At 50.9% G+C, this 22,647-nt stretch overlaps 3 protein-coding genes and 1 pseudogene across 4 annotated transcripts; 1 reads left to right on the top strand and 3 right to left on the bottom strand.

The window, feature by feature from the left end:
• Window positions 1-8,924: 8,924 nt before the first annotated feature.
• Window positions 8,925-10,391, bottom strand: LOC120643504 (annotated as a pseudogene).
• Window positions 10,392-11,850: 1,459 nt separating this feature from the next.
• Window positions 11,851-14,355, bottom strand: LOC120646091. Its single transcript, XM_039922808.1, has 2 exons — window positions 13,359-14,355; window positions 11,851-13,244 (listed from the first exon to the last, which is right to left on the bottom strand). The coding sequence occupies exons 1-2, from the start codon at window positions 14,147-14,149 to the stop codon at window positions 13,181-13,183; spliced, it is 855 nt and encodes a 284-aa protein (XP_039778742.1). The 5' UTR covers window positions 14,150-14,355; the 3' UTR covers window positions 11,851-13,180.
• Window positions 14,356-15,498: 1,143 nt separating this feature from the next.
• LOC120643503 (50S ribosomal protein L24-like) lies at window positions 15,499-18,304 on the top strand. 2 transcript variants are annotated; one of them, XM_039919884.1, is made up of 5 exons: window positions 15,499-15,716; window positions 15,831-15,926; window positions 16,961-17,064; window positions 17,158-17,294; window positions 17,941-18,304. In XM_039919884.1, the coding sequence occupies exons 1-5, from the start codon at window positions 15,657-15,659 to the stop codon at window positions 18,021-18,023; spliced, it is 480 nt and encodes a 159-aa protein (XP_039775818.1). In that variant the 5' UTR covers window positions 15,499-15,656; the 3' UTR covers window positions 18,024-18,304. The 2 variants fall into 2 exon arrangements, with proteins under 2 accessions (XP_039775818.1, XP_039775817.1); XM_039919883.1 differs by having other exon boundaries at window positions 15,499-15,926.
• Window positions 18,305-20,762: 2,458 nt separating this feature from the next.
• LOC120646487 (RING-H2 finger protein ATL70-like) lies at window positions 20,763-21,508 on the bottom strand. Its single transcript, XM_039923045.1, has 2 exons — window positions 21,482-21,508; window positions 20,763-21,110 (listed from the first exon to the last, which is right to left on the bottom strand). Exons 1-2 carry the CDS (start codon window positions 21,506-21,508, stop codon window positions 20,763-20,765), a joined length of 375 nt encoding a protein of 124 aa, XP_039778979.1.
• Window positions 21,509-22,647: the final 1,139 nt, after the last annotated feature.

Here is a 22,647-nt window from a genome sequence, read left to right as displayed (position 1 = left end):
TGAAATAAAACGGATTATTGATACCGATAGGCCTTATAGTTCTCCGGCTGGTCTGCGCGAGCCGAAGCCGGAGCCAGTGGACGACGAGCCCCTGGCGCCTCACGAATTTATGTATCGAAGCAAAGGCATCTTCGCCGAGAGCTCTAGTTGATGTGCGTTGCCCTCGGTTTCAGGGGGCGACTTTGAAAAGTTTCTTCGGCGGACGGCCGAAGAGATAATAGATGTGGCGGTCCGAGACGTGATATCCGAGGTGGACCGCCTAGTCTTCGAAGAAGAGGCCTCGGATGTGAGCGTGTGATTTGTTTCTTCGTGCTTTCACACTAAGTGTAATTTCGCTTTGTACCAATATGTACTTTGTAATTTACTTCGTCTCCTCGGGCGACGTGTATCTTCACTGTGTAACATGTAATTTGTCATTTATTTCAACACTTCGGGCGGAGTGTATCTTCGCGGTGTAATGTGTACTTTGTAATTTATCATATTGTCAGGCGTTTCAACCTTCGATTGTGCACACGTGTGTTTTGCGAAGCGCCACCCCCCCTTTTGCACGGGAGAGGTTACACGTTTTTTTTGGCTGTTCATCTTCACTGGCGTCGTGCGTCTTGTTTTGCGAAGCGCCACCCCCCCCCCTTCGCTCGACTGGCGGGGATGATGAACTCCGACTTCTTATTGAATGTTGCATGCCTGCGGGGACTAGTGCCATCGCTTCGGTGACAGGGCTTTCCACCCGTCGCTCTGGCGGCGGGATTTTCGTTAGGGAACCTTCGGTTCTTTAGCTGGAGAGGTCCGCGCCTAGCCTTCGGTTTCTGCGCGACAGGACTTTCCACCCGTCGCCGAGCGACGGGATTTTTGTTAGGGGACCTTCGGCTCTTTAGCCGGAGAGGTTCGCGCCTAGCCTTCGGCTTTCGCGCGACAGGATCTTCCACCCGTCGCTCCGGCGACGGGATTTTTGTTAGGGGACCTTCGGCTCTTTAGCTGGAGAGGTTCGCGCCTAGCCTTAGGCTTTCGCGTGACAGGACCTTCCACCCGTCGCTCCGGCGACGGGATTTTTGTTAGGGGACCTTCGACTCTTTAGCCGGAGAGGTTCGCGCCTAGCCTTCGGCTTTCGCGTGACAGGACTTTCCACCCGTCGCTCCGGCGACGGGATTTTTGTTAGGGGACCTTCGGCTCTTTAGCCGGAGAGGTTCGCGCCTAGCCTTCAGCTTTCGCGCGACAGGACTTTCCACCCATCGCTCCGGCGATGGGATTTTTTGTTTTCTGGGAAGTGGAGCTAAGGGGAGCGAAGACCTCGATTGGGTTTTGCTCCTCGTGCTCACTTCTTTCAAGCGTTAACGGCTTGTTTTCCGCGCCAATGACTCCCCTCTTCGCGTTGACGAAGGGGGATAGATGCTTTGGCGCCTTTGTAACGTGCTCGTTTGTTGGGGGCCTTGTTTATATTTCACAAGGGGTTACATAGGGTCCCGCCTCGTTAAAAACCTCACACCTCCGGCGCCCGAGTGGACACTCGAAAGCTTCCCCCTTGAGGAAAAGAGTACGGGCCCTTTGGTACATTGTGCTAATTTACAGGAGAAAAAGGAGAAAATTTTATTCTACGAGCCCCTTCGGTTATTTCCCTCAGGTGGCTTTTACACACTTCCCTACGCGACTTCCCTACACGTAGTATCTTTGTAGCATGTCCTTGTTCCATGAATATGGGTCTTCGGTGCCTTCTAGCGTGCGGAGTCTGCAGGCCTCCGGTCTTGCCATCGATGCGACGATAAACGGGCCTTCCCACTTGTTGTACATCTTCCCTTTCTGCTTGGCCTTCGGTATTCTTCGAAGCACCAAGTCACCCTCTCTGATATTCCTGGGCTTCACCTTCTTGTTCCTCCACCTTCGCGTTTCATCTTGGTCTTTACCCAAGTTGATTGCTGCTTGTATCTTACCAGCTTCGATTGTGTCAACTGAGGGCTTGATGTCTTCTTCGATGTTTTCTGCCCCTTCGGATGTTCTCCAGGATTTGAGCTTTATTTCCTCAGGTGTTACGGCTTCTTCGCCGTATAGGAGCTTGAACGGTGTGAACTTTGTGGTCCTAGACTCTGTCGTGTTATGAGACCACACGACCCTCGGCAGTTCGTCCACCCATTTTCCCTTCGGCAGCTCAGTGATGTTTTTCTTGATACCTGCGAAGATGATGCCGTTGGCCCTTTCCACCGCGCCGTTGGACTGCGGGTGGTAAACCGATGCGAAACATAAGTTTGTGCCAAGTTGTGTGGCGAATTGTCTGAAAGTTGCGCTGTCGAACTGTTTGCCATTGTCCACTGTGACCTCCTTCGGGACGCCGAAGCGACAGACGATGTTCTGCCAGAAGAATTTTTGCAGGGCTCCTGCTGTGATGTCCCAGAGTGCTTTGGCTTTGACCCATTTGGAGAAGTATTCCACCGCCACAGCGGCGTACTTGTAGTTTCCTGGAGCCGTGGGCAACGGTCCTACTATGTCAATTCCCCATCGCGCGAGGGGCCACACCGGGGGTAGTAGCTGCATCTCGTCGAGTGGCAATTTGCTGTAGGGGCATGCTTTTGACAATTCGGGCACGTGCGAACCACCTCGTGAGCATCTGCCACGGCCGATGGCCAATAGAAACCTTCACGGAAAGCTTTGCCGACCAGGGCCCTCGTCGCGATGTGCGAGGAACACATCCCTGCATGTATCTCTTCAAGCAGCTATTTTCCCTCTTCGTGTGAGATGCACCTTAAGAGTGGTGCGCAGACTCCCCCTCGATATAACTCTTCACCTATGATTCTGTAGTTTCTCGCTCGAAGTGCCATTCTTTTTTCTTCCTTCTCGTCCTCCGGGACAAAGTGTCCGCGAAGATAGGCCATTATGGCGGCCCTCCAATCTTCGCTGGTTATGGCATTGATGAATTTAGCTGGTTCTTCGGCACAGTTTACGGAGGCCTGCTTTAATGTTTCGAAGAAAACATCTGGCAGTAATGGATCAAACTGTGTTGCTGCTTTCGCCAGTTGATCAGCTTGCTTATTTTTTGTTCTGGAGAAACTACGGATGCTGAACCCCAGGAAGTGTTTCTCCATGCTTCGCACTGCTGCCAAGTATTTTGCCAGCCCTGGCTTGAGAGTCCTGTTGGATTTGTTTATTTGACCTGTGATCAACTCTGAATCGGACCTGATAGTCAGTCTTCGTGCGCCCAGTGCCCTTGCTTTGTGAAGACCCAAGAGAAGGCCTTCGTATTCTGCTACATTGTTTGTGCATCCGGTGAAGTCAAGCCTGACTGCGTACTTCAGTTGAGTACCCGAAGGTGCTGTAAGAACTGCCGAGGCCCCTGCTCCATGTCTCTGGTAAGCCCCATCACACTCCAGTTGCCATATTGCTTCTATCTTCGGCTGCTCTTGCGAAGGTGCGGCTGGTGCCCAGTCTGCGATAAAGTCTGCCAAGACCTGTGACTTGATTGCTGATCTGGAGACGAAGTCAATGGTGTGCTCGGCTAGTTGCGTAGCCCATTTGCCTATCCTGCCGGAGGCTTCTCTGTTCTCAAACATGTCCCGAAGTGGGAAAGATGTTGGAACCTTGATTTTGTGGCTCTGGAAGTAGTAACGCAGCTTGCGTGATGCCATGACCACCGCATATGCCATCTTCTCCATTTCTGAGTATAGCAACTTTGACCCGTTTAGGGCTTCGGAGACGAAGTATATGGGCGACTGGGTTAGTGCCCCTTCGACCATATGCTCTTCGACAAGGGCGGCACTGACGGCTGCGCCTGATGTGGAGATGTATAACAACAACTCCGCCTTCTCCGAAGGGCTGGACATGACAGCCAACTTCTCGATATACTGTTTGAGGTCTTCGAAGGCCTTCGCCTGTTCTTCGCCCCATTCGAAGTTGCCTGATCCTTTCAGCGCCTTGAAAAATGGTAGGCACTTCTCAGCTGATTTTGATATGAATCGATTTAGCGAAGCCAACCTGCCCGTCAACTTTTGTACCCCGTTTCTGGTGGTCGGTGGCTTCATCCGCCTGATTGCTTCTATCTTCTCCAGATTTGCCTCTATTCCCCTTTCCGTTATCATGCATCCCAATAATTTTCCTCTTCGGACTCCGAAGACGCACTTCTCCGGGTTCAGTTTCAAGCCATGGCGGCGAAGGTTCGCGAATGTTTCACAAAGATCTTGGATATGGTCCTCCCTCCTCTTGCTTCGGACAACGACATCATCGACATACGCGGAGATATTCCTCCCCAGTTGATCTCCCAGTACCTTCTTGATCATTCTATTGAAAGTGCATCCTGCGTTGCGGAGGCCCTCCGGCATTCTCACGTAGCAATATGTCCCGAAGGGGGTAGTGAAGCTGGTCTTCTCTTCGTCCGCCTTGTTCATGAATATCTGGTGATAACCTGAAAAACAGTCCAACATGCTGAGCATCTCTGAACAAGCTGCTGCATCGACCAAGGTGTCAATTCGCGGCAGTGGGTATTCGTCCTTCGGGCACGCCTTGTTCAAGATTGTGAAGTCAATGCACATTCGCCACTTCCCGTTCTTCTTTGGTACCATTACAAACGTTTGCTAGCCATTCTGGGTACTGGACTTCGCGAATGACGCCCGCGTCCAGCAACTTTTGTACCTCGGCTTGAGCCGCTTTCTGCCTCTCTTCGGACATTGATCTTTGGCCCTGCTTCACGGGTTTCGCCTTCGGACTCACCCTGAGCTCATGCTCGATGACTTCTCGACTGACCCCTCGCAGATCCGAAGAGGACCAAGCAAACACATCTTGATTGTTGCGGAGAAACTGTATAAGCCTGGCCTCTTCGGCCTCTTCAGGCCCTTTTTCCGATGATCACCATTCGATCAGGCACATCCTCGCACAAGGGCACCTTCTTCATGTGTTCCGCTGGGGATACACCCCCTAACTTCTCAGGCTCTTCGCAGTTTTCACCATCATTGACCTCATTTGGTGCTTCAATGACATGGACGTTCTTGTCTGAGGTTGATGCGTTGTCCTCGCACCTTCTTGCTTCTTCTTGGTTTCCGAAGACTGTGATAATTCCTCCGGCCGTGGGTAGCTTCATGCATAGGTACGACTGATGGATTACTGCTGCGAATTTGACCAAGGTGTTGCGACCGAAGATTGCGTTGTAGGGATAGTTGATTTCGACCACGTCGAAGGTGATTGCTTCAGTTCTCTGTCCTGCACCTTCGCCAAACGTTACGTTGAGCTCTATCTTTCCAAGAGCTTCGATTCTCTTGCCTCCGAACCCAATGAGTGGATACTGTGACTTCTTCAGCGCTGCTTCGGTGAACTCCATTTTGACGAAACGCTGCTAGACAAGGATATCTGCAGAACTCCCGTTGTCTACCAAGATTCTCCCTACATCATTCCCCGCAAAGTGCACTGAATTTTTGCCAATGTTCGCCCTTATGACGAGGGGGTCATTATGTGGGTAGTGCTGCAGTCGAAGGTCTACCTGTGTGAAAGTTATTGGGACATGCGACCACGTTGTCCGGAAGCATCGGCCTTCGCTGACGTGGGAGACTGTTCTGAAATATTCTTTCCGCTGCTTCTTTGTCTCATGGACTGGTTCGTTGGATCCTCCGGAGATGGCATTGATGATGTTGACCCTGCTGCCCGAAGGTGTGTTGATTGCTCGCTCGGGGATCTGCCCTGGCTCTAGATTTGGCGGTGGAGGTAAATTTGTTGTGTCGCAAGAAAGCGGTGTCGAGCTTTTGGACCATGACTGGTTGTACTATGGTGGTGGTGGTAGCATTGGAAATGATTGTTGCGGAGATGGTGCATATGGCATTGGGTTATAATTGAAAACCGGGTACGACACCGGCCAATTTGGTGTAGGAGCCCAAGTATTTGCCGTTGTCGAAGACTGAGGCGGTATCTGCGAGGTATGATTGACTGGTTTTGTTGGCTGGGAATTCTGCCGATCAAACTCCTCTTTCCTTTCAATTGCGAAAGGGCACTCGTTTGTCCAGTGGCCTTTGTCCTTGCCGTGGAAGAAACAGAACGGAATTTTCTCCCTTCGACCACCGCTGTCCCTTCGTCCTTTGCTTTGTCGGTCTTCGCGATGGTGACGATCATCGCGGTTGGATCTTTCTTCGTGTCGGTCCCTTTCGCCTTTACCCTTGTGACGGTGTCTATCCTCTCGGGGTCCCTCTTCGGATACGTTGTTCACTGTTTTTTTCTGCCTCGGCTCATCGGCGTGCCATGGTTTCGAATGGGACCTCTCGCTGCTTCGCGATTTCTTCTGCTCGTTCTGTTCCTCGAGCCTTCTCCTCTTTGCCCGGTCGGATATGCAATATTCTTGCATTATCTCGAATAGCTTCATGACTGTCTTTGGCTTACGCCGGGATATGTATTCCCCGCATGGTCCCAGATTGATCCCCTTCACCACTGAATCGATGATGCTCTGGTCGGCAACATTGGGTGCTCTTGCACGAAGCTTCATGACACTCTGGAGATATTGTTGCAAGGTCATGCTTCCTTGCCTTAGATCGTGGAAGTCGCAAGATGTGACTTCGTCGGTCCTTACGGCGCGGAAGCTTGAACATAACTCAATGCGGAGCTGCTTCCAAGACAGAATGGTTCCCGGGGGGATGTTTGCATACCAGCGCTGCGCCAAGCCCTTCAATGCGAGGACGAGCGCCTTTGCCTTGCATGCGGTGCCTCCTCCTGATGCTTCGATGGTGGCTTCGTACTTGAGGAGGAACTCTTCGGGGTCTGACTCCCCATCGAACTGAGGCAATATTGCTGGGTTAAGACGGTGAGGCCACTATACCTCCTCCAGCTCTTCGGACAATGGCGATATCCTGTGATGGCTTCTTCGGTAACACTCTTCGCCGTCCGACTCAGAATGGTCAGAGATCTCTTCGACCGGCACGAACTTCTGGCGGGACCTTAGTGGTTCTTGCTGTCGCGGGTTGGCGACGACTGCCTCCCTCTGGGGTGGTCTTGGTGGAGCCTGCAATTGCTCCAACTGCAGCCTCTGGGCACGGAGCTTCTCCTGCATCGCCTTGCAGCGAAGCTCCTCCTCCTTCAGCTTGTTGTACTGCTCTTGACGCTCTGCTTCGGTGAGCATGGTCTGCTTCCCCTTCGCCCTTGTCATCACTTGTGGCTCCGATGGTCCTGATTCCAATGCCTGCTGCTGAACCCTTCGTGCCTCTTCGATGCGAGCGTCGATGCGACGCATCGCAGCGATGTCTTCGGCTGTGACGCCGATGTCCAGAAGGTTGACTTCAAGCTGGCCATTTGCGAGGGCTTCGACGGAGACGCCGTCGCTGCTAGCCCCGTTCGCCTGTGTTGCTGCTGCTTCGCCCTGCGAGGGCGTTGTCATCGTCGTTTCCTCCGAAGTGGCTCCGGTGGTCCCTCTCTTCTTCGTTGCCGCCATGTGGTGTATCGAACCGACAGGTGGGCGCCAAACTGTTGGTGGAGAGCGTCTCCGGAACGGACGAACACAACAACAGTAATGGGCAACACGGAAGTCAAGTAACAAAGTGCTCTTTTTTCATTTCCCAAGCTCCTCTTCAATGAACATTACACATGGTATTTATAGGTGGCGTTACAACTTCAATGTACAATTACTCTATTGCACCCCTACAACGGTAATATTCCCGGAATATTCCTAGATGCGAGCGTAATTTGACCGTTACAACTTGAGTGCGCCACAGCTCAGCAGCGGGACCCACGACGACCCCGGCATCTTCGCCGCATCCGACGAAGCTTCCGGACCCGCTGCTAAGTACTCTGCGAGACTCGTGTCACCAAGTCTTCGCTCCTCTCCGTCTTCTTGCTCGTGGAACAGCGAAGACGGAACACCTCCGCGATAGCTCCTGGCGTCAGCTTCAGTCTTCCGGGTGCACCGTCTTCGCTTCCTGACCCGAAGACACGCGAAGATGGATCACCTTCTACTGGTAGACCTTCGGCTCGCCCTTGACTCGATGTCTTCGCGTGCCTCCGGCGATCTGACTGAAGGTGGTGACCCCAACACCATCTCTTGCGCCCTGTGACCGTTGGTTGTGCAGACACTGACTTCTCGGCCTCTGTTGGTCAACGGTTCAAACACTACAACCTTCTGCTCCGCCTGGGCCTAGGCCTTCCGCAGTTCGGCCGAGCCGCAACACAGCTAGCAATTCCGCCACCTGGGCCTGGGCCTCCCGGTGTCCGCTCACTTACATTTTTTTTTCTTTTCTTTCCTCCGTGTCCATGATCTTCCATGTTTGCATTGAACATGGATGTGGCATTGCGGCATAAATGGTCCATGTGACATCGCCTTTACCACTTGTGTTTCTTCCAAAATCCGAGAGAGAGAGAGGGAGAGAGAGAGAGAGAGAGAGAGAGAGAGAGAGAGAGAGAGAGATGCCTCTATATCAGTTGCATTCCTTGAATTGAAGAACGGCAAAGCTTAGAAGACTGAATCTGAGCACGGACAAACTCACGCTTTCAGAGACCATACTAGATGAATTTGCAGAATTCATGCTCCTAACATAAAATGAAAATGTTGTTTCGAAGAAGAAGAAGAAAAAAACTTAAGAGAAGGGACAAAGAATTATGGAAGAGAAAGTCCATTCAACCGAACCATGCGCGTGATATTTTAGGCGATTTTGGACTCTCGTTGGGCGCGCTTAGAGTGCAGATGAAGAATCTTGAGTGATTAGTCGACTAGGATCAGAGCATATAGTTCAATGTAGGGACGGCTTACCTTCCTGCCTAAAGATTTTGCGATGTGTTCCTTTTCCCCTTGTGCCACTTTGAGTAAACCTAAAGATTTTTGTAGCCTGTGACTGTGACTTGTACCACAACAACTACAACAGCCACCACTCTTTTCATGACGAGAAGGCAAGACAACCAGACCATCAGACTGGTTTGTGAACCAACAGTTCGGTGCTACATCATCTAAATGATATATATGACGTTATGAAACAAAAAAATGCTAACAAGTAAACATACAGTACTTCCAAATCATTATACCACTCAGCTTTTCACCACAAATAAACATCCTTCCAAATCATTTATCCTTTGCAGTTCCTGTACTGAAGAATCGCAAAACTTAAACAACACTAGTCCGATCAAGAGCTAAACCAAAGTTTCTCAAGAGGAATGATTAAATTGCATTGCGACATATCCAATATTCATTTTGGAAGCGTCGTCAATTTTTGCGGTCACCGTCTCGGCCATCCTTCTCCGGCAGCAGCCGCGCGGCCGCCTCCGCGTCATCCGGCTTGGGCACCGCGGTCGCCGCCGCCTTCCTCTCGGCCTCCTTGGCCTTGAGCCCCTGCAGCTTGGCGTGGTTGTAGTAGGCGACGCCGAGGAAGGCGATGCCGTAGCCGGCGAGGTTGACGGGCGTGACGGTGTCCTTGATGACCGTCCACGAGAAGCGATGAGCAGCCAGTCCTTGACGACGCCGGCCACGTTCATGGTCAGCGCCGATGTCTTCCCCACCAGCAGGAACACGGCCAGGTTCAGCGCGAAGGCGCAGAGCGAGTTGGTCCCGAACACGAACACGTCGGGCCCCGCCGCCGACGCTGCGGCGGCGCGCAGCCTGGGCAGCTCGACGGCGTACCACGGCACGGTGAGGAAGGCGAGGCAGCAGGGCGCGATGTAGTAGAGCGAGGTGATGGGGTTGAGGGACATGCCCCTAGAGGTGAGTAGGATCTGGATGAGCACGAGGCGCGTGGCCTCGGCGGCGACGGCGGCGAGCTGGAGAGCGACGCCGAACGCGTCGAAGCGCGCCTCGCCGTAGGCCGCGACGGCAACGCCCGCAGAGATGCCGAGCATGTTGAGCATGGAGGCGCGGCGGAAGGAGTCGGTGCGGAAGGCGACGGCGAGGGAGTAGACGGCCACGGGCATGAGCGCCTTGAGCATCTGGATGAAGGAGACGGAGAGGTAGATGTAGGCGGAGTTGGAGAACCAGAGGGAGAGCGCGTAGAGCGCGCCGATGGGGACGACGGAGGCGGCGTAGAGGCGCGGCGTCATGGGCGGCGAGGCGGGGACGTCGACGACGCGGAGCACGCGGACGAGCAGCGCGGCGAGGGTGGCGCAGAAGGCCATGTGGATCATGGTGAGCGAGATGGGGAAGGGCCACCCGTACATCTTGGGGTCCAGGATGTACTTGTTGTACACGATCACCGAGAAGCTCAGGCTGATCCAGATGCCCACGTACGCGTACGACATCAGCACAGACCTGAGCACCGACGGTGGCAGCGCTGGCGCCGTGGAGGCGGAGGTCGACGACGAGGACACCTCCATGGCGGCCTTGGCCGGCGCGGTGTCGCCGCCGGCGCCCATGGGGCCTGGACTTGACGCGGCTCGCAGGGAGTGATGCCTGGGCTGGGTGAGCAGTGACGCTGCCTGCTACAGAGTGCAGAGACAGAGTGCTATGAATAGTAGCTTAGGGAGACTCTGCTCATTGACATTTAAGCTTGCCATTGTCGTCAGTGCACGGGATGGGCTGGTGGAGCCTTTACGTACGCTCTGCTTCAATTGTTGACGAAGTTGCTTGCAAATCGGAGATCTTCAATAATGGTGAAGAATGCAAGTAGACCAATAATTTGTACCATGAGACTGCTTGTGATCACACAGCATTCCCATGTAATGTAATGCTAATCACCGTGTTCGGCAGGCTGGAGCTGGAGGCTGGAACTGGAGTGGTGTGAGAGAAAAATACTATTACCTGGCTGGTGGCTGGAGGCTGGAGCTGGAATGGTGTGAGAGAAAAATACTGTAGGGCTGGAGTGCTAGAGACCAGCCGAACACGGTGAATCTTGTGAAAAGTTGCTGCAGAGAAATGGCTGGAGGACGCATGGATTGCTGTAAGCTCCAGATTCTGAATTTGTTGTCAGTTGTCGCAGTGCAGGATCGGAGGATGATGAAATCAGACTCAAACGAGACTTTAGCCACCATCTAGTGCAGTGTGACCGACGTCGAAGCGAACCTTTCGGGATTCGTAGGAAAAAAAACGCGTGTTTCGAAGAGAGACTGAGCATCGACACTTGGACCTGGGGTTCAGAGCTGCACAAGAGAAGGATCCAAGTAGTGTAGGAATGCGTAATTCTATATTCACATGCAACGGGTCCGGTAGTCTGACATAGACTCTGTTTATGATGCAGTATATTTTCAAAGGGCTTGAAATCTACCTGTTAATCAAACGTCATTTTAAACAGAGATATAATGGTGTAGTATGTCTGTAGGATGATGATTTAATCAAAGAAGATGATTTTAAACATTTGGAGAAAGCCCGTAGGTCGTCATTCCAAACATGGGCCTTCTCTTTTGTTACCCCAGTAGTCTCACCTATTTGAAGCGCTAAAACCTGCTCTAAAACTTAGGAAATCCACAAAGTTATGCTCCTGCTACTGAGCAGGAGCTGTCATTCGTCTCAAGAAGAAGAGAGTACACTTAAACCGGTCAACGATGACATCAGTCATAAAATTATTTTTGTTTTAAAGCGTGCAATGCAAAACAGTGTTGTTTTCCTAATCTGTGGTGCAGAATACACATAATGACATAATTTCATTAGTAAATGAACGCCAGAGCTTAACAGCATCATTCGCATTCACTTCATTTTGCCTACACCTACAACAAGAAACAAAATACTACAATTCTCACTATGCATTTGGTTAGGCCATTTTGCAACTGAGGTGCTCAACTTGAGCAAGATTTTCCCTCTTAATGAAATACGTGCCTGTGAAAGAAAAAGACTAGAGCAAGATTCTACTATTCTCTTAGGCCATTCTGTAATCTGATACCAGCCAATGTACGGGGACACCGTCTACATCCTGGCATATCCCTGACTCATATCCTAACAATGTAAGAGCATGCCATTTCTTTGTCAGAACTTGAAAAGAAAAGGGTGTTCAGTATCCACCAGAAAATGACGTTTATACTAATAAATCTGTAAAATCAACATTATAGCAATTCAGCACTGCAAGAATGCATCACATATATAAAGATTTGCAAGCAACGATAGTAACTTTTTTTTTTGACGAGGAGCAACAATAGTAACTTACTACTACAAGGTACTGAAATCATAGCATAATGGAAGGAATGCTAATGTTTGTCTACAACTAAGAATCTCTTGGCCTTGCATGCTGGTAGTACTGGTAGCCAGGTGTTGGTTTTGCGCCTGAAAAGGGGGGCATGAAAAGAAGATTGTGTTAAGTGAATGGTTATAACAATTGGATCAATACTATTGGACATAAAAGTACAAAGGCATTACTGTGTATCGTAAAAAAATATGAACAGTTTTAGGTTTACTAATAGTTTTGATCATTACTATAAAATAATTCATATATTTGCAACATGCCACTAGGTTCATCATTAAGAAAAATTACTTCCTCAATGCGTAATAATTATATTGTCATAGAAAATCGCTAGTCAAAGTGTTAGCAGAAGATAAAAGAACTCCTATCGAAACAGATTACATGATATTATCATTGGTACTTGTGGAAAACCAGAAGGAACTCGCCACAGGGAAGACAGGAAGCAGCATGTCAATAAACGAGCTACTTGCAATGCATGCCAAACTAACTGCCAATTTAAAATCAACCAGCAAACTGCAAAGAGAACTTCAGGAGATGTGAAGCAGCAGTATGGCGTGTATGGGAACAGGGGATGAGGGATACAGTATTTGCAGCAGCTGGATGAGGTGTGAGTGGATTTTTTTTTTGGGTGTGTGTGGGTGGGGGGTGGTTGGGGGGGGGGTGCAATTTGGAAAAAGGGGAGTGTTGGAACAACCCTTGCCTATACTAGTTGACAGGTAGGCCTTAGACACATGAACCTGAGTTCCTGACACTAAACTAAGAACGTACATAGCTCTATTGTTGCTGGAGTAGCACTTAACAGTGGGTGATCAGGCAAAAGGGCAAAATCTATATGCAGGAAGCGCCTTTAGCTTATGAATTCCTAAGAGCAGCATATTAATTTTGCATTCATTCTCTGTTTAGTTACAAAGTCAAGCAGTAGCACAATGCCAAATGAAAAGAAATCACATCACTGTAACTGGGAAGAAAAAAAAAGGGAAAAGAACAGTTAATTGGTCGCATGAACTGAATTACTGTACAAACAGGCTTGTGTGTCGCACAAAGACAGGCACATAGGATTAAAAAAAGAGCAGTATTGCCAAATTATTGCCCGTAACTGATGCACCAGGTACTGTTACAGAAAACAAGGGAGGGAAGGACTAGCCTCATTAGTGAACTTGCTCTTCATAATGCCAATCCTCTGCATTCCTTCTGAACATTAGTCCTCTGCTCCTACAAGCACATAACGCAGAAAAAATAAGCAGCTAGCCCGAAACCAAAAATTGCCGTCTTATTAGTTAGAGAGTAACAGTACAGAAAGAAAATAAAGTAAATGCGCCTACGCACCACTGATTACGAATGCTGCAGCTGAAGACATGGTGGACAAGGCTACTAGGTCCGGGTGTACGGCCATAGAGGCTGCAGTTATCAATTGCCGGTGACAAGCTGCCACTACTGAGGTGGTATTGGGCAAGGTAGGGATGTCCTGAATAAATGTAGACGACACTGTCACCCTTGACAGTCGGCAGCACCTTAGAGGAGACACTTATGCTCCTCTCGTCAATGAACAAGATACTGCCTCCGATGCTTTTCATTGGGATAAACCTCTGCAGCATGATGTCCGAAAGTTTGCATACCAAAATTTGTGACCCAAACCAATCGTTGTGGCCAAGCACCAGGATCTCTGACCCACATTCTACTAGACCGTAGGGATAGACGAGTTTGTGTTCCGGGACTGTGGCGATCAGCTTTGGCGGTTGCAGAGCACGAACTGCCCCCTGCCCATCCCGATCCTGCACAGGTGGGTCAATCTGGAGAACCTGGTGTACGTTGTTCTTGCCGCATGATGTGGAAGCAGTGTACACCATGTAAAGCTTTCCTTGGAACGACAATGGCGGATAGCGCATCGGGCACGGCCAGCTTGAGAGAGTCCATTGCCGATCCATGGAGGTAGCAAAGGCCAGACGGCTCACCTCGTCAAGTGCGAGCATGATGGTCATGGCTCCAGCTGGTGCAGACGGCTCGGAAGCGGACGTAGTCGAGCAGGTCGCCCGCCGCCAGCACGCGCGAGATCCGCGGTCGTCCGTGGCGCGGCGGCGGTTATGTGCGCCGCTGCTGGCCCCCGGCGGCGACGGCATCTTGAGTGATCGGATCGCTCGCTCGCAATTGGAACCGACCGAGAGAAATTCTCGCTTTATTTCGCGACTTGAATCAGAGGTGAAGGAGCCTAAATCAGAAATGGCCGGCGTAGAATTTGGGGAACGAACCAAGGAAGCCGGAGAGAGAGGTCGGTGATCAGGATTCAGGGGAGGCTGGCAGCCTGGCACTGGTTGTTTCCATGCATTTCCACTGGTATGACGGCGGTCTGGCAACACGGCTCACTAGCTATCGCCTGGATACAAGCAGCTAGCACTACTGGAGCCGTTTCACAGAGCACCGACATACACTGCGTTCGGCAGGCTGGAGCTGCAGGCCGAAGCTGGAATGGTATGAGAGAAAAATACTATTTTTTGACTGGAGCTGGAGGCTGAAGCTGGAATAATGTGAGAAAGAAATACTGTAGGGCTGGAGCACCAGCCGAACACCGTGATAGTAATCTCCTTTAAGACCATGTTATACAATTGCCATTCATGACTAGAATGAATCTAGCCAAGAGAAGACATATTGAAGATACAACCTGCTTATTTTGTACGAACCAGAAACGGTGAACCACCTATTTTTTGATTGTTGTGTAGCAAAAGTCCTATGGTTATATCTCTCAGCTACCTTCTCGATCTCTTTAGGAGTTGATTATGAATTTACAGCCCGTTGGTGGGCTTGCAATAAAAATTATAAAGTCATGAACATTTTTGTGGCCGCATTGATGTGGTGCTTATGGAAGTTTCGTAACGAAATGTGTTTTCAGGGCAAGAGCCAGCACAGAGAAAAGTTACTGTTAAGGAGGATAATCAACACAATAAAGAACTGGCGGGTGTTGTTTGTGGATGGAGACTTGGCCACTCTGGATCAAGCCATGTCGGTGCTGCAAACCATGATGGCGGGCACGCTTCAAATACGCTTTCCTCTTCAAAATCTTGTAACAACTGCCACTGAAACTCTAAGCTTTGTTTTCTGGAAATAAAGCGGGGAACTCCCTTTTCTCTAAAAAAATAATAGAGAATTCGTTTTTGTTTGCTATGGCTAGACAAGGTTAGGATCAACCATAAGAAGATTTTGCGCACTCCTAGATTGTACACTGTATGAGGCGCATCACGATAATAATAATACATTCGAATTTGAGACATGCAAACTTATTTTCCAAGTTTTTTTTAAAAAAAACACGACGTAGCGATAGCATGAGCAAATTTTTGGCAAATGTGTGGATTCAAAGTCAAATTTGGGCTCAGCCGAGTACAGGGCCAGCCCATCCAGCCCAATCTCCTTTACGGCCCAAATTTTTCACTGCTTCTACCCCCCGGCCCAATCACGCTCTCAGCACGCAGACCCGGCCCCCCAGCGCCCCGCGCTGCCACTCGCTGCTTTCCGCCACCACCACCACCCCTCGCCGGCCGCCGCCTCCCTCACCGGCCGCCGCAGCGCGCCATATTCTGCCCTCCTGATCCGCCGCTCCAAACCCGCTGGGGAGAGGAGGCGGCTCCGAGGAAGATGGGGTGGAAGGCTGCGGAGAAGCTCATCAGGCACTGGAAGATCCTCCGCGGTGACAACGTAATCTCTCTCGTTCTCTACCCCCCCCCCCCCCTCCGTCCCCCCGTCCCTCTTGTTAGTCCTACTTTCTTCTCATTGCTAGATCCCCCATTCCCCCTTGTTTTTCACTGCCAGGTGATGATCATCAGAGGCAAGGACAAGGGGGAGACTGGGCTCATCAAGCGGGTCATTCGGTCGCAGAATCGCGTCATCGTCGAGGGCAAGAATTTGGTAATGTGCCGTGTTGCATGTTTTTCCTCGTTTATTTAGCCAGAGTGTGGAATCTTTGTAGCAGATAATAATTTGTGGTTACGTAGGACTGATATAGACCAGTTGCACATTGGCAGTTTAGTTTGTTGCACACTGGCCGCATTGATTCAATCAAACCTACCCCTCAGTGGCATCGTGCTGTTGGTGTTCGTTGAAATTCCCAAACTGGCGGCTCATCGTAAAATGTTCTGAATTTTCCTGAGTTCAGAGTAGTGTTTCCACTGTGCCTACGCTCATGGTTTTAATTTTGTGTTGCAAACGATTAGATAATGCCCAGCCTACATCCCCATTGCACTGCTTTGATGCAGATCACATGAGTTTGACTTGAATGCCGACTAATAGATATAGCCCTCCCCCTAAAGAGTACCACATGTTCCATGACACAAAGACAGCAAAATAGGAAGGAAGCAAATATTAATTTTAAGTGAGAACTGAATAGCTGTGTGCATTCTGTATGTATATCTGTATGTCGACCTTCAGCTTTACATATTAGTTAGAGGTCAAAGATAGCAGTGGCACTCAGACCCACCAATACTGATAGTTCGTAGTTTGTTTGAATTTGGAGCATAGGAAAAGCATATTTCTTGCTGTGTAGCAAGCCATTATTGTGTTGTACATACTGCAGTGTCGTTTTACGTGCTTTACTGATTCTCTTCGGGGCATTCGTGCCTACCATATCAGTTATTGCATACTGACATAAGATCCATAACCAGTAGATGCTCCATAACTAAATTAGCTTGTAAAGTGGTAGCCATTTGATTTGTATTGTGGAATCAGCTGTGGTGAATGCCAAACAAGAATGGTGAAACTGTATTTTTCTCATCTTTCTAATATCATTACATATTTGCTAGAAGGATGTTGCTATCTGCTTGTTTATTGTGGGTACCATTAACTGCAACCAGAAAAGGGAAAAAACTGTGTTCTTTGTCTTGTGCCTTGGCATTCCTTCATGCACACCAGTAATTCCGTATATAATTGGGCTATCATCATTTCAGGTTAAGAAACACATTAAACAAGGCGAAGGGCACACAGGAGGTATTTTCTCCATTGAAGCTCCACTTCATGTTTCAAATGTCCAAGTAGTTGATCCTGTCACTGGGTATGTAAAATGATACCTGATCATGTTTTGCTACCTATCGAGATATTACTTTTACATTTATAAAAACATTTAGCAATACAATGTTTACTGCAGGAAACCATGTAAGGTTGGACACAAGTATTTGGAAGATGGGACCAAAGTCAGGTTCGCTAGAGGGATGAATGCATCTGGTGCTGTGATCCCCCGGCCAGAAATTCTGAAGGAGAGAAGAAAACCGAGACCTACATCACGTATGTCTCATAAAAAAACTTATTTATTGCTAACTAATGATGACTCGCATCATGCTTGTCTTGTAAACTCATTTTATATGCTTACGGTATAGTGCTTTTCAAGGCATTTTAATTTCCTAAAAAAGGGTCTAACTAAACTAAATGGAACTTCTTGTGCTGCAAAATTAAAACAAACAGAAGCTAGCTATATAGATGTTTCCTTTATTTTTCCGTCCTGGCGCTCTGACCTTTTTCAGTACAGGAATGCTATAGATTTTTTTTGTATGTTAGACAACTGATTCCCCATAGTCACCCTACTGCAGTTGCTTGTGTGGAGCAGTAAATGATGTTAGTGAGACAGTATACATTTTGAGTCTGGTTTCTGAGCAGGCATGAAAATAGGAGTATAGTTCAACAAAGAATGGAGTGAAAAGGCGCTGATGTTCTGTTTTCAGCAATAATTATGAAGAATCTCTGAAGGATGATATAGATTGCATAAATTTTAATTACACATTTCGATAAATACTCTTTTGCCTTTTCTCTATGGTTTGTATTTTTGTTGCATGAAAACAAATGCATTATGTTCCTGTTTGAGCACTGATGAAATGTCCATTTTGTGTTTGATGCATTCTGTTCTTGGTGTAACTGTTTCCTTTCAATCATGCAGCTGGACCAAAGGATACACCAATTGAGCTCGTGCTGGAGAAGACCTACGATGAGAAAGCTGGGATTGGTATGCCTGATCTATAGATGCCACGTTGGTTGTGCTGACTTTAGTATTTGTGACCAGGTCCTAGTGAAGGTATTAGGGGTTGGATGATTGTTGCAGCTGTACCGTACTTCCCTCATAATAATCATGTATTGAAAATCGGAAGATCCATTACTGGCATGTGTGTTGTCTTTCTTTTGTCCGAGTGTTTGGTTACTTCTGCAGAAACACATCATTGGATGAGAAACGGCAAACATATGTATCTTCTTAATGAGATATCCCGTTCTGAAAAGAGATGGAAATTGAACTGGCTCCCAGTGAATTTAGCTATTCAGATCTGTGCGTTTGGCACCATCTGTTGTCTGAAAACCCAATGCTTTTAGGATGCTTGATGCAGTTGTTCTGGTGATTTTACCCTTCAAGATTTTTGCTGGTTTATTTGTCAAAAATAATGCATGAGACGTTGACGCCCATCATAGTGGGTAGTTTGTGGATTGTGACAGACTAGGGAACCTGGCAAGACATCGATCTATATAAAAATTTGGAGCTACAGCTTCCCAGTACATAAAAAAGTGCAAACAATGCAGGTTTTTTTTTACGACAGAGAACAAATTATAGCTTGCAAATACATAAAAACAGCAAGCAGCTCTTGTACTGCCAGAAGACCGCACAAATCGAATTACGACATACTAACGTTGTTACATCCAGGAAGGATAAAATTGCATTTGCATCCGCAGGCCTCTCCAATGGACGGTAATAGCATGGTTCTATATATTTAATGCCACTGACAATTGCCAAGGTTTATTCGATCTTGTCCATTTATGAGAAGAGATGGAAATTGAATTTGCTAATCGTTCCTGCTGCTGCTAGTTTGTGTGTGTGTGTGTGTGTGTTTTCTGAAATCCGAACCATATATTGTTTCTGAAATTTACAGTTCTTGGAGGTTACAATTTGGAATTTGGAATCAAGCAGCTCTCCGGTACTAACACAAGACTGACCAAATTGAATTCAACATACAACGTTGCTACATTCAGGAAGCATTTGTCTAGAATTGTCGCCCCTCAGTAAAATTTAGGAGTGTCACCATACTATTACTACTGCATGCTACAAGATATGATGATCGTTGAGGCCTACACTTATGCAGTCTCCTCTTTGGGCACGATGACAGCTTCGTTGCCCAACAACGACAACAAATGCTGTTCCATCTCGTCGTCGCTCATCGTCGAGTTGGCGGTCGGCACGGCCTCATCTAGGGCCTTTGCCAGCTCGTCCTCGTCGAAGAAGTCGTCATCTTGAAGCGCCGCAGGGGACTCCTCTGCTTCGTCTCGCAGTTCTGCGGCTTCGAAAGGATCACGTGTCGTCTTCTTCGTGTGCGCCGACGGCTGAGGCCGGCAGTGGTGTGCCGTGTGCCGGTGCTTGCAGTGGCATGTGGCAGGCACGTGCCACCGGGGGAGTCAGCGCCGGCATCTGCTGCTTAGGCTGCCCGAGCGGCCGCGGTGGCGCGGGCGCCAGCGGGCGCCTCGGCGGCGCTACAAGACGGGTCGGGGCTGGCGCCGGAGGCTGAGCTGAAGCCGGCGACGATCTGATCACCGAGGGAGTCGACAGAGGAGCCACGCCACCGAGAAAGATCTGCTGCTTTGGCTGCGCAACTGGCTGCGGTGGTGCGGGCGCCGGCGCGCGCCTCGGCGGCGGCACTGCATGACGGGTCGGAGCTGGCGCCGGCGACGATCTGATCACCGAGGGAGTCGACGGAGGAGCCACGGCGCTGTTAGCCACGCACGGCCGTGGTGGCGCGAAGTACGCCGTGCGACCGGCGGCCGGCTTCACGACCGGAGGGGCCGGGGCGACGACGGCACCCCGCGCCCGCTTGGGGCCCGGCGGCTCGGCAACCTGCGGCGCTGGCCTCTTGGGGGGCGGCGGTGGCAGCGGCAGCGGCGCCTGCGCGATCACGGCGGGCGCAGGCGCGGGCGCGAAGAAGGCGGCGGATTCTTGGCGCGCGTCAGAGCCCGGAGCTGCCCTCGGGGAGACGTAGATGTTGCAGAACACGTACTGCCTGTCGCCGACGACGGCGTCCTGCAAGCAGCACGTCGAGTACTCGTCCATGAGCCAGTCCGTGTACGCGCCGCCCTTCTTGTACCGCAGCTTCCTCATCTCGCCGACCTTCACTTCGTCGCCGTCCACGACGTCCGTCACGCCCTGCGAGTGCCACGATCCCGCGCCGGCGGCGCGCGTGGCCTTGGCCTTGCTGGCCTTGTTCCCCGCCCTGCAGTGTGGCTGCTGGAGCTTGCAGTGGGTGAAGAAGAAGCGGTGCCCGGTCTTGGGCAACGGGCGGAACTGCCGGGCGAGCTCGCCGGGCTCGCAGGCGTAGACGTCGGCGTGGTGGATGAAGGGGCGGACGGCTTCGTGCAGCGGCGCGCCGGCGAGGAGCTGCGGCAGGTAGTACGTGGCGGCCTCGAGCGGCGTCGGGTTGAGGCGGAAGCCGCGGAAGAAGATCTCCGGGCCCAGCGACGACGCCATGGCGCGATCGGCGAGGCGGTGGCGCGGAAAGGGGAAGAGATGGAAGGAAGGGATCTCGATGGAGCGCGGGCTCGGCGGATGGAGCAAGAGAGGGGAGGTGGCTTCGATTTATAGGCGAAGGGCGGCGTCGTCGATTGGATTCCAGCTAGCTCGGCCGCAATTCGGAGTCGGATTGGTGAGATGGGAATCCGACTGACTGCTGGTCGGAATCCGCTCTAGAGTCGGACGCAGCATCATCAAGCACACGTGCATGTGGCGTCGCGTCACCGTGCGTGGGCGGCAAGGGGCACGGCGGCCTCCGCGAACGGCGTGGCGACGGGGGAGTCGCGGCACACGGGGCAGGTGGCGCTCACCCGGAGCCACCGCTCGGCGCAGCGCGCGTGGAAGCGGTGCCGGCACCCGGGGCCGCGCCGCAGCGTGTCGCCGCGCGCGAACTGGCCGAGGCAGATGGCGCACGGGCCGCCGCCGCCGTCGTCACCGGGGCTGGCGACGTGCAGGTACTTTGGGTACAGCGCGTCGATGGCGGCGACGTCGAGGCCAGGCACGGCAGCCGCGGATGGCGGGACTGCTGCTGTGTCGGCGGAGGCGAGAAGCGTGGCGGCGCCGGCGCCCTTGGTCAGGACGCAGAGGCGCCTCGCATGTCAGGATACTTTTTTCTCTCCCTCTCTCTTCCTCCCTTCTCTCTCCTCCTCTTGTCTTCCCCAATGGGGCGCCCCGGTTGGGCGGCGACGACGAGCTCAGCCAGGGGCGCGCGCCGCCGCCATCCGGCCCAGGCGGAGCTGGTTGCGTCCAGGAGTTGTTCCGTGCGTGAGCCTGTGACCCTTCCGGGCTTCCCGCCGCCGCCACGCCGACCACCACCACCACCACCTGTCCACCTCGACCCTTGCCCTCCTCTCGCGCGCCAACGCCGCAGCCGCAGCCATGGACGCGGATCCCTCGCGCCAGGTGCGCGTGTGCTTCGTCACAAAGCTGCCGCCCCCACTTCATGCGCCGCCCGCCGCATCGCCATCCCCGCGGACCTCTATCGCATGGGCCTCTCCGAGATCGTCAACAGCCTTCTCGCCGCCGGTGAGAGCCCCGCGGCCCAATCCCCACCATCCGGAGGGCTGTACGAGCCACAGATTCCTAACTCTTTACTCGCTTCCGTTAAGCAACCGAACCGGACCACAAGGCGCAAGCCTTCGACTTTCTCGTGGACGGCGAGCTCGTGCCGCTGCCGCTCCAGCAGTTCCTCCTCGCCAAGGGCATCTCGGCGAAACGAATTTTCGCTTGACGATTGAATTCTTTTTTCCCGAGGAGTTGCTGTGATTTGGTTGTAATTTGTGCGGGGATTGGGTGTGAATGTTTTGCAGGAGAGGGTGCTTGAGCTTGAGTATGTGAAAGCCGTGGCACCAAAGAAGCAGGATGAGCCCTGCCCCCATGATGATTGGGTTAGTGCAATCGATGGATCAAACCCGAGGTATGGTTTTTTTCAGGGGCGAAGCCAGAACAAAATGCCACCGGGTCAGCAGGCTTCTCGTTGAAGTTTAACCGGGGTCTAACACGGTGAAAATCAGTTGGGTATAAAGGATCTATGGAAATCGTCGGGGTCGGCCGACCCCTACGCCACCACGTAGCTCCGCCCCTGGTTTTTTTCATGTTGCTTGTGTGCAACCTGATAACTGTGGAAATAACTTATATGGATTGGAAATGTCTTGTGCTTTCTGTTGTCACAACACCTGTATTGTCTGGATGACACTTAGTTTTGTAGGAGATTAGTTGGTGCAGACACCCGATTATACAGGGTTTTAGTTCATCTTGTTTGGGAAACAAATCGGATGACTCTGCTCGTGTAAATACCTCTCTGGATACTTTAGTTAATAGTTCCTCGCTATATATTTTGACTATGCTGGCGTTGGCGCACTTTAGCTAAGTTTTGCAGACAGATGTTGTTCCTGTTGTATGCTTTTCTACTGCTGCTCCTTCCACCTACTTTTGTTGTGTTGACACAACTAGGACTACAACTGGAATAAAAATAACAGGATGGCCATTACCTTTTATTATTCTCTCCCTTTCTACATACAAAATTCATTTGTTTCTTACCCCACCCATTTTTTTCATAATGACCAATAGCCAATTAACATAGACATTTGGTTTGTAAAGTATAGC

This window comes from Panicum virgatum, chromosome 8K (genome assembly GCF_016808335.1).
Source record: "Panicum virgatum strain AP13 chromosome 8K, P.virgatum_v5, whole genome shotgun sequence".
Taxonomy (NCBI): Eukaryota; Viridiplantae; Streptophyta; class Magnoliopsida; order Poales; family Poaceae; genus Panicum; species Panicum virgatum.
This window is presented reverse-complemented; position numbering and strand designations above follow the sequence as displayed.

Excerpts from the sequence above, each read along its gene's own strand:
- LOC120646091 (XM_039922808.1), bottom strand. The coding sequence starts at position 14,149 with ATGCCGTCGCCGCCGGGGGCCAGCAGCGGCGCACATAACCGCCGCCGC. Across the intron at positions 13,245-13,358 it reads TGCAGCATTCGTAATCAGTG|GAGCAGAGGACTAATGTTCA; the intron begins GTGCGTAGGCGC and ends ATGTGCTTGTAG.
- LOC120643503 (XM_039919883.1), top strand. The coding sequence starts at position 15,657 with ATGGGGTGGAAGGCTGCGGAGAAGCTCATCAGGCACTGGAAGATCCTC. Across the intron at positions 15,927-16,960 it reads TCGTCGAGGGCAAGAATTTG|GTTAAGAAACACATTAAACA; the intron begins GTAATGTGCCGT and ends TCATCATTTCAG. Across the intron at positions 17,295-17,940 it reads AAAACCGAGACCTACATCAC|CTGGACCAAAGGATACACCA; the intron begins GTATGTCTCATA and ends TCAATCATGCAG.
- LOC120646487 (XM_039923045.1), bottom strand. The coding sequence starts at position 21,508 with ATGGCGATGCGGCGGGCGGCGCATGAA. Across the intron at positions 21,111-21,481 it reads TGCGGCGGGCGGCGCATGAA|GGCGCCGGCGCCGCCACGCT; the intron begins GTGGGGGCGGCA and ends GTCCTGACCAAG.